The sequence below is a fragment of the Urocampus carinirostris genome, chromosome 9 (assembly GCF_059441175.1).
Source record: "Urocampus carinirostris isolate Australia breed hairy pipefish chromosome 9, RoL_Ucar_1.0, whole genome shotgun sequence".
Classification (NCBI taxonomy): Eukaryota; Metazoa; Chordata; class Actinopteri; order Syngnathiformes; family Syngnathidae; genus Urocampus; species Urocampus carinirostris.
The window spans coordinates 7,429,879-7,440,819 of NC_142357.1; the positions used below are offsets into that span (position 1 = coordinate 7,429,879).

General features: G+C 39.5%; 1 protein-coding gene across 1 annotated transcript in view; it reads right to left on the reverse strand.

Annotated features, from left to right (window-relative positions):
* tenm1 (teneurin transmembrane protein 1) overlaps positions 1 to 10,941 on the reverse strand; it is a 381,706-nt gene that overhangs the window by 223,262 nt on the left and 147,503 nt on the right. Inside the window, exon 5 of the mRNA XM_088344425.1 lies at positions 6,923 to 7,161. Within this exon, the coding sequence (XP_088200551.1) occupies positions 6,923 to 7,161 (239 nt within the window). The remainder of the gene's footprint in view (positions 1 to 6,922; positions 7,162 to 10,941) is intronic.

Genomic DNA, 10,941 nt, shown 5'->3' on the forward strand with positions numbered 1-10,941 from the left:
TACAAGCACATTGATGAGACAGTCACTAGGTTTACATGTTTGAAATCAGGTTATATAAATATATATATATATATATATATATATATATATATATATATATATATATATATATATATATATATATATATATTTATTTTTTTTTTTTATTATTTTTTTTTTTCGGGGGGGGTCGATATTCCAGTCATTTAAACATGCACAGAAAACTGTTGAAGGCATTTATGTCGATGTCTAATGTGAATGTGGCCTGCGAATAGGTTATCAAAGACCCCTAAAATAATCTCGATTTGTTGTTGTTTCATACAACAGATTAACTTCTTCTTGGAAAAAAAGTTGTTTTTGGTTCATAGATTTTTGTACTTTGTTGTTACTGTAATCCAATTAAATTTGAAACCTAATTTAGATCAACAGAATAATACAAAAAAAACATATATTTTCTTTTCTTTAATGATAATTGAGCCCACTTTTCCTAAAATAGAAACTTTGGGCTACTGATGGTGCCTGAATAATAATTAAAAAAAATAATGTTCACGTTATGTGGATTTTTATATCAAGGATACATTTCTTATGTGCCTGTTGAAAATTCAAGGCTACTGACACACCCATAAGAAAATATTGCTTAATTTACCTGATCCTATAGGAATAAAATTCTTAGGTTTTCAATAAATTGATTTGGGCTTTTAGGTCCTAATCCAACCATAAGTAATACAATTGAAATGTTTAGGTTAGTCCTTTCATTTTCCAATTACCGGTACTTGTTCATTTATACCCGTTTGAATAATAATAATACTTTCATTGCTGCACATGTACAGTTTCCCTTTTCTGGGGTATTGAGATGCCGCTAAGGAATGTCTTCTAGCATAATAGTGACAAATGATACATGCAAACTCTGGCTTATTTGTTTAAGACACTTTTTAGTAGTGCACATGTGCACAGGTTCCGTACACATTTTTAATGGCCAAATTCGAAAACTTTGAAGGATTTTCAAAGCCATTTTTCCAATATCCCCATACCTTTAAACAACAAAATTTTGCACTGGAAGACTTTGAGCATTTACAATAACTTCACCCAAAATTCAAGCACTTTTCTAAAGGCATGGTCACACAGCCTTTCACGGGCGTATCGCAGCTGAATCACGGCCAGAAGTTTCTGCCCGTGAAGCAGACGCGGTGGAAAATGTGCAAAATTGGCAAAACCCGCTGTTTACCAGCGGTATGCCCGCGAAACAGACGCCGGCGACTGTTCCGCGTCCTTATCGCGGGTAACCGCGGCTGCATCACGTTTGACCGTGCTTACACGCGGTACACACGCTGATGCACCTGATAACACCCGATACAGGCGCAGAACAAACGTGCTATGACCGTGCTCCACCCGCGATTACCCGCGGGTGGAGCACGGTCATTTCGCGTCCTACCCGCGTGTAACCACGTCTTGGCCGCGGCCGTAGCACGTCCTAGCACATTCGTAGTGCGTCTTTACCTCGTGTGTACCACGTGTGCCACCCGCGGTTACCCGTGGTCTAAAGTTTTGAGCAGCGCAAAACTTTTTCGCGCGGCCATCCGCGTGTGAATTTCTTACCGCGTGTAAAGCACTGCTGTATCTCGTCTGTATCAAAGCGTCCAACAGCGTCTGCTTCACGGGCAGAAATTTCTGGCCGGGATTCAGCCTCGATACGCCCGTGAAAGGCTGTGTGACCGAGCCTTAACCTTGAAAACACGATTTTAAATTCAAATATTTTCAAGGATTTTAAGCACCCACAAGCACCCTGCATGCGTGCTGCAGAAACTGTGCTGGCGGAAATTCATCCTTCATCTAAATTTGGATGCACTGTACATACTCTAAGTGTAAAAGGCACTTTTCAGTAGAGCACCATTATCTGCCGAAGTGATGCTTGTCTTTTGTTCACCTGCATGGAAACAAAAATGAATCCTGTTTTCCCATGAGAATCTGCCTTTGTACTGTCAAGTTTGTTTCAGTTTTGCCGCCTGTTAGACGATTGATATTTATGGCAAAGTTGAACCTCTATGTATGGTATGAATGCGATGGCAGATGATTGATCATAAACTCAGTTCATATAAAACGTTTTTTTTTGCATTGCATAACTGCAGTGAATTATATAATTTAACTGAAAGACGAATACAAGAATATCAAAAACGGTCTTAACGATCACATTTGTATCAGCTCTCTGCTTAACAAGGGCTCTTGCTTAAAATTGCATTCAAGGTAAATTAATTATATAACACAATGTATATATTTTACAATTGGCTCCCATTTCAATTAACTTCATATCTGTGTCTTCCACTGCTCTGAACTTCTAAATAGAGACTGTAGGTTTATGAATATGTTTTTAATATATTTTGGGAAATGAATGGTATTTAATCAGAGATGCATCAATCCAACACATATTTGCATAATTATCATAGAGAAAATGCTAAAACACTACACAACTAATTATATTTACCAACAGACACTGAGGAACGATGTAATACAGTTACAATTAATGTTTTCAAATACATATTGCCAAAAATAAAAAAGCAACAATGAGGTACACATGTAAAAACATCATTTTGAAATGTTTAGGTCTCAGCATCTATTTTAAAACAAGTGAATTTTATTCATTTCAGTTTTTTTCTACGGATGGACAGACCAATGGTCTATGGATTATATACAAATACGTAAATATAATAACTCAAGTAGCAATTTTATTTATTGTATTTTAAAGAAGACTAGGAAATGGTTAATCATGGACCCAATAATGTTTTTACAGTGTATTCCTGTCTCTCAAAGGTCATTAGATATTTGACTCAAATGGCTGAATCATTACATCTCAAGAAAAGCTAATCATGTGCTCAGCTGTGTCTCAACCTCTCGACCTGAACAAAGACGTTAAGTCCATGACCACCATAATCTTGGATTTGAAAATATTTGATGTATAGGCAGACATATCATCTTTTCTCTTGTCACATCCATCTAAAAGTAGTTTCCATGGTAATAGAAACATGGAGATCAATCATTGCCAAGCAGGAGTGGAGCATGACACCAATTAAAAGGTTATGTTGTCGCCTAGTCATCACTCACACTCCTCACTAATGCACTAATTACCAGGTCCAGGACATTAATGGGATAGCATGGTTCAGCTAGGGGATTAATCTGCACAGCTTTGCTTCAAGGAAGTATGTGCGTGTATGTGTCTGCATATGAATAATGTGTACCCACACAACCACCACTAATAGTCTGAATATGACTTTGAGTTAAACCTCAAGAAAGAACTGGCTTGGCCATAGGTGTGCATAACTATGAATGAAGCGCAAAGGTTTAGGTCAAAGCTGAGATATATGATTCCTATTTTTCCTTGCTGTTTCACAAATTAGGATGTACATTGATTATCATTTTAGGCCATAGTGATCGCATACAGTTGCTTTGATGCCATTAGGTAATCTTGAAATTTGTCACCTAGAAAAAAAGGAGGCTAAGTATGAAACCTTATTGCAAGACGAACAGAATAAGAATTACGTGTTATTTTGGTTAAACAGCATTCCTGGCAATGAGGCTTGATCGTCTGCATTGTGCAGCCTAATTTAAGTGCAAAGTGACAAAGTGAGACCCCCTTTATAAAGCCTGCAAAGCAAGTTAGACTACAAAGAGTAGAACCCTTAGCAGTCTAAACATAGGATAAAATATTTGCCTCTAAAGGACAGTGAATGTCACCTCCCTTGTGAAAAATGAGCTGTAGATTTCACGTGAGATAGATACATTTTATTTAGTGTGAAAACATGCTTTAATATTTGACATGGGCTCAGACGGGTCATAGAGATGCCACAAGTAAAAGTAGCCAAATTGGTGTTCTGGTTACTGTTTATCCTATTGATTTAAATGTCATCATTGCATTCATTGTTGTAATCATGTAAATCATTTCGTGGCAAAATTGCATCTTATAATTCATTCCATTCATTTCATATAATTTTCCATATATTTGAATGTAATTATTTACGTATTTACTTCATGTTTTACTTGACGTCTCTTTTCGGTATACAGTCTCTACAATGTTTTAATTGTCTGATACACTGTTGAGACATTTCTTGAGTCTTGTCTTGCCAAAATTTAGTTTCATTAGTTTTTTTTTTTTATTGTAGTAAAAACCTTGACGAAACTGCTTCACTCCTGCATTTGTGATACACTGTCATGTCTTACAACGTATATTTAAAACAATAGAGAAAAGTCTGTCATTCACAACAAAAGGAAGTTCAGAGTAACCATTTAATCCGCAATTCCTGGTATGATCATTTTAGAGTGAACCCTCGACGTTACAGTCTCAACATTCGCAGTCTTTCAACATCTTAAAATGAAATCCATCTCGGGATGAAATCAATCAGCATTTGAAAGTCTGAAAATCATTTATAAAAGCATGTACACATACAACAACCGTGCAGGTGCAGGATTCAAATTGGAATCATCACAAATTTTGAAAGCGTATGATAATGCGAAAAACCTTTCAACTGTGTCTTCAAGAGAGAAAAGGGGTAAGCAAGAAAGAGCGATATGCGAGTAATATTTTACAGCTAAATTTATGTGTCTATTCATCACAGAATAATTGCCAGTTTTGTGGGTTTTGGTCCACTGACTCAGGCGCAATTCAGAATTTCCCACAGATTTGCAATACATTACTTTTTGTGTTTAAAGCCATCCCGCACAGCTTATTGTTAAAACATTCCTGTTTTATAATTGCTTTTCAGCAGTTTGCTTTGATTATATTTCAAATTTATTTTGCACTGAAATTGCTTCTTTAGCAATTTCTTTTTAAATTATTGGCAAATATATAATGAAAACAGAACAACAACACCAAGATAACCTTCCCTCAACAAGCGTTAACCTTCAATAAAACGGGCACGGCAATTCTGGAGGGGAGTTTTAGGAAGTAGTAACTTGGGTCGCAACGACCATCCTTTTTTGGTTTTCACTGCTTTAATATTATACTTTAAATCTGCTCGCTGACAATATTGAGGGCTGTGTCTTTGGTTGTCCAGGGATCATTGAGATGTGTACATATATACAATGTGCCTCAAAAGATGCATACATACATTAGAAGCTAATAACTCATTTCTTATTTCTACATAGACTGAACTCATTTAAGAGAGTGATGGCGGCCAAACTTGACCCGGAAGGAAGATAATTTGTTCTAAAATGCTGCTGTAAAACAACGTTAGCATGAAAACACAGTGAAAGTGTGAAGATAATTTAGGAACGAGTTTAACAAAGACCCAGGATAAGAGATACGTTTAAAGTTTATGGAAGTGATCTGGATGTCCATGAGAAGCATTATGGAAGACCAAGTACATCACCAAGCTCCAAAAAACAAGAATGATTAAGTGACAATAAAGTCTTTGCTAGCCGTAAGGAAATATTTATAGATCGTCTGCCCATCGCATCATGAGACATTGTCAATGGAGAAGTTACATTCCAAGATTAGTCCATGCTCTGAATGACATTCATCCTGACCAAAGAGGACACAATTGCAAGTGCTATTTGAAACAATGTGACATTATTCCACTAAGATTAAGTGAAGTAATGAAGCTCATCCAAATTACCGTTTATTTAAGATTACAAGTTGCTGCTTTTTTCTTACATTTTAAACACTGAAGTCTTAAATATGGTGCAGGTTGTCTTTATTTATTTTTATATTTTTCAAAAGGGGTCATTCGTGCAGATCTCCCTACTTGCACTTCCCAGCCGGTCGCTCCGGCTGGCGCCTAGCTGCTGGCTTAAAACTGGTGAGGACCACAAAAATAAATCCTAACCTGTAATATCCATCCATCCATCCATCCATTATCTGAAACCGCTTATCCTCAGTAAGGTCGCGGGGGGTGCTGAAGCCCATCCCAGCTATCTTCGGGCAGTGGGCAGGAGACACCCTGAACTGGTTGACAACCAACTCACTCGCTCATTCACACCTACGGACAATTTGGACCAGCCAATTACCCTGACATGCATGTTTTTGGAATGTGGGAGGAAACCGGAGTGCCCAGAGAAACCCAGGCAAGCACGGGGAGAACATGCAGACGCCGCACAGGAGGATTAGATCCCATGACCTCAGAGCTGAGCCACAGTCTTCGTGCCGCCCACCTGTAATATATTTCTGTCGAAATATTAAAGAAAAACAGCAACTTTTTAAGCAATGTGACATCTAGAAACATTTCTTTGAGATAAATTAATCCATGTTCTTGCCAATATTATTCATATAAATACATAACAGGAGCAAAACGGGAGGTTTGACAGTACGTTATTCAAGCTCTACAATGTACTCACAATATTTCGTCTTTTGCACCTAAAAATAAAGTCCTCAGTTCATCCATCTGATTTAAACAACAGTATAAGTTAATTTCAAAAAAGCTTCCGTCCTCTAATTTCATAGGCTTAAATGCCAGGTCATTGACGTTCCCTTTATTCCTCAAGGAACGATGACAAGCTAATACAATTTGGTCCATTAACGTGAGAAACAATAAAGACAAATAAACAGAAAGACACACTATGTGACCTAGCTTTCATTCCCATTTACTTTGTGCAGATGTAAATGTGTCTTTGTCTCTGTAATCACCATATTGAATGGTCACATGATTTGAAAACATGTGACCTAGGCAAATTAGAGGGGAGAGGAAAAATACGCAGCTGTAAACATCACCCTCCACCTCATCATTAACGGTTGATAGTTAGTTTAGTAGACACAATTGTACCTGCTAGGTACCGGAGATTCAATGTTATGGTCGACCAGGATTACTTTACCAGGATTTATTAATGTATTCATACGTTTCGTAGCATTTTAGAATGCATTTCCAATCTCACCGTTGCAGACAACTCCAGTTACATTGGAAAACGTAAGTTACAGACCCAAATATTTCTTTGTGGAATATATGCAAGAAGAGTGACTCACCGACGACATATGTGAGAAGCAGAGCCAGCGTCAGTGTGAGAAGAGATGCAGACAACGCAGTGCACTTCCAGTTACAGCATCGATGAGGTTTGTTGAAGGTAAAAAGCGGTCTTGTCACACTGCTGCGAGGCAGCGGCCTGGGCGGAGGTGAGTACACGGTCCCTGAGGTCAGGGGGTAACCCTGCCCTGCACCTGAAAGCAGGGCTGATGATCCGGAGCCTTGCTTGAATAGGAAGTGTCTAAAATAAAGACAGAATGGAGCATGGGTATTAGTTCCTACTTGGGTACCAAAATCAAGCTTTCCAAAACGGGGTTTGCATTCACCCGATAAACATTGTCAAAGAACATGTTCATTAAAAAAGATAAACATTTCTATCATTGACCTATTATCCTTGTTTTTATCTCAGATGCACATGCAGTGGCAGCATAAAGCTCTTAATTGCCTCAACTGCATCCGTCTCTGACAGTTTTTATCAGATTAGGTTTTCCAATTAAAGTGAGAAATAAATTATGCTATATGTGTCACCCTTGCAGAAATTAAGTAACTAGTTTGGAAAACATTAGATCAATATCATCAAATAGAAGGATATATATGGTTATGCAAAGTGGTACAGACAATATATGAGCTATACAGTGAACCCATTTATTGTGGGGGTTAGGCAAAACCTTAATTTTTACAATTATCTTACAATAAAATAGTGTATTCTATTACACATTGAAAGAACTGTCTCTGTGTGCCGTGACTAGTTTACAGGCTGGGGGCGTCGTTGGTGTCATGCTTTTTCCGGACATCTTCAACATCTTACCTAATGTTTACTATTCTGTGTAAAGTAATGCTAATTGTATTGCACCCTGGTCAATCCTCGAAGGGGGATTACCACATGTGAGGTCCTTTCTCAAGGTTTCTCTTTTTTCCTCACACTGAGGTTTTTGAGCTGTTCCTTAGGGCCCGGTCACACAGCCGTTTGCGGCTGAATCACGGCCAGAAATTTCTGCCTGTGAGGCGGACGCTATTGGACGCTTTGAGATCGCCATACAGACGACATACAGCAGTGCTTAACATGCGGTCGGAAAAGGTTTTCAATGCTCAATTCTTTAGAGCGCGGGTACACAGCCTTTCACGGGCGTATCGAGGCTGAACCACGGCCAGAAATTTCTGGCCGTGAAGCAGACGCTGTTGGGCGCTGTTGGACGCTTTGAGACCGCCATATAGACGAGATACAGCAGTGCTTTACTCGCGGTCGGAAATTCACACGCGGTTGGCCGCGCGAAAAAGTTTTGAGCTGCTCAAAACTTTGAGCACGTGTAAACCGCGGGCGGCACACGAGGTAATGACGCGGAAATGACGCGGAACGACGTGCTCTGGCCGCGGCCAGGGCGTGGTTACACATGGGTAGGATGCGAAATTTCAGCGGGTAATCGTGGGTGGAGCACGGTCATAGCATGTTCTGCGCCTGTATCGCGGTGTTATTACGTGAAATTAGTGTGTTACGCGTGTGACGGTCAAACGCCTTTCTCCGCGTATATAAAGCGCGATTTGCCGAGCACACGTCAGTTGTGCTCGAGACGTCAAGGGGTGAACATGGATCCCCGTCACCGTAGTGACTTCGTCTTAATCCATTTTTATTTCTTGACATTTCTTTTCATTTCATAACAAGATAATAAAATAAAAATGAAAAACTATTACAATAATAACATATTGGCTTCTTCTGTGCCATAGCTTGAAATCTTGATCTTCACGGGACTGTGTCTTGAGCGGTTATGATTTCTACAGCCCGGTGTTATGCCGAGAAATACATCCCTGCCGAGATTTGCATCCCCTCGCTACTACAACCACTTTTACCTCGTTTTATCTCACTTTTATATCACTTTTAGGGAATGTAATGGCGAACTTATAACCAAAACCACTTCGTCTTGCATTTGTTGGGAATGTAATACAACTTAAACCATTCCGTCTTTGTTTTTGTTGTGAACGTAATCGAACGGTAATGCACACCGTATATAAAATCCTCCCCCCCTCGCGTGAACGCGCATTCTGCTGCGCTTCCAACAAAAGCGATCGTATTCTACATAAAACGCTTATTAAAACAATAAAGCGAGCTAATTATAACAATTGGGAGATCCTAGTCTATATAACGTGTTTATTTGAACAATAAAGTGCGATCGTCTTCTACAAAATGTGTTTGTTAACGCGGATGAAAAAGTCACCAACGTCAATGCACGCTTCCAACAAAAGCGATCGCAGCAGTATGCGCGTTCACGCGAGGGGGGCGGGGGGCTGTTGGCGGGGGTTGCGTAGAAGTTGGATTCGGGCACAACACCGGCTCGGGAGCTTTTATACCCGTGGTCCACACGAGAAAATGACGCGGAAATGACGCGATGAGGAAGTGGAACAGTCGCCGGCGTCTGTTTTGCGGGCATACCACCGATGAACAGCGGGTTGGCCAATTTTGCACATTTTCCATCCCGGGCAACCATGGGCAAAAAAAAAAAACGCAAAATTTTAGCCGTGATTCAGCCGGAGACGGCTATGTGACCGGCCCCTTACCCGCATGCGGGCTCAGGATCAGGTAATTGTGCAATTTTGTAATTGTAATCCTGTGCAGTACTTAGAGACATTTTTTTGTGATTAAGGGCTATATAAATAAATGTGACTTGACTTGACTGTGACTGGCTCGCAACCAGTTCAGGGTGTCCCCTGTCCACTGCCCAAAGATAGCTGGGATGGGCTCCAGCACCCCTGCGACCCTACTGAGGAAAAGCGGTGCTGATAATGGATGGATGGATGGAAAAAAGTACTGTGTATATGTTCATCTTTTTTTTAACTTTCCAAATAATGACTGTACTGTAAATATAAATCCCTAAGGTTATTGACACACAAGTTGATAAGAAGCTGAAAGTCTATTTAGCCATTCAGGATGTGGAGCTCAATGCTCGAGGCACATTCGTAAAGTAGCGAAGCCGCACAAAGTATCCCACGTTATACCAAGGGCTCACTGTATGCAATATACAATGCACGTGAACGATGCATGGGTTATTAAATGTGCTTCATTGGTATAGATTTTACAACAAATAGGAACTCAACAAAATGTATGAGGAATAATAAGTTTGAATGGTAGCTTAACAAGTATCTATAGTTCAAATGTATTGAAATATGATTTGAAAGCACAAACTTAAGGAATCTAATGGTTAGCACGTGACCAGATATCTACAACATTCAGTTGTAGATATCTGGATTTGAATCAATGTTTAAGCAGTGTTGTTGCCCAGACAAGGTTTAATAAGATCCCAAACAAATGTGGTAAGGTGTTGAAATGTGAATGTCCACAATGATTAATTCCCAAACAACCCCGAAAATATGAAAGGAAAAATACAGTATATCCTAATTATACAAGAGATGACCGGATCGGCACAGAATTCACTTGCATGAAACTATTTTACGTCCAACCTAAAGTTTCTATATGAAGATCTGGTGTTAAATCAACGGTGGGCCATCAGGATCTGCAAGGCTTTCTATGCCGCACAAAAATATCTACATTAGATAAGTAGGAACTGTACAAGGAAAGATATTGTATTGATTTAATAGTCACCTATCATTGTTCTTCTTTGTCTATGTCCATACAGTCTTGTTATCCTAGATTTTGTTTCAAAAGGCAGGCTTAACAAGGCATGGATCCTTTTGCATCCCTCTTCCCCATCTTGCGCAGTCAACATCCCGGCTGCCTGAGCTGAGTACACTCAGACCCAGACCATCTATCCTCGAGAGGAGTTCTCAATTACAATTCCAAAAGCCAGCTCAGAGAACCAGTTTGTCTGCAGACAACACATATGTAATCAAGACTGAAGCTGAAGGCCTTGGTGTGAAATGCACAGCCCACCACTGCGTTAAATATATACTCATGAGTAACTTGACAAAAATGCAACTACAGACGTGGCTACATTGCATGATGAATAGCTCTAACACAGAGCTTTAACATTTAGACAAATATGAATTGTCTTGGGATGCGATAAAATATCTT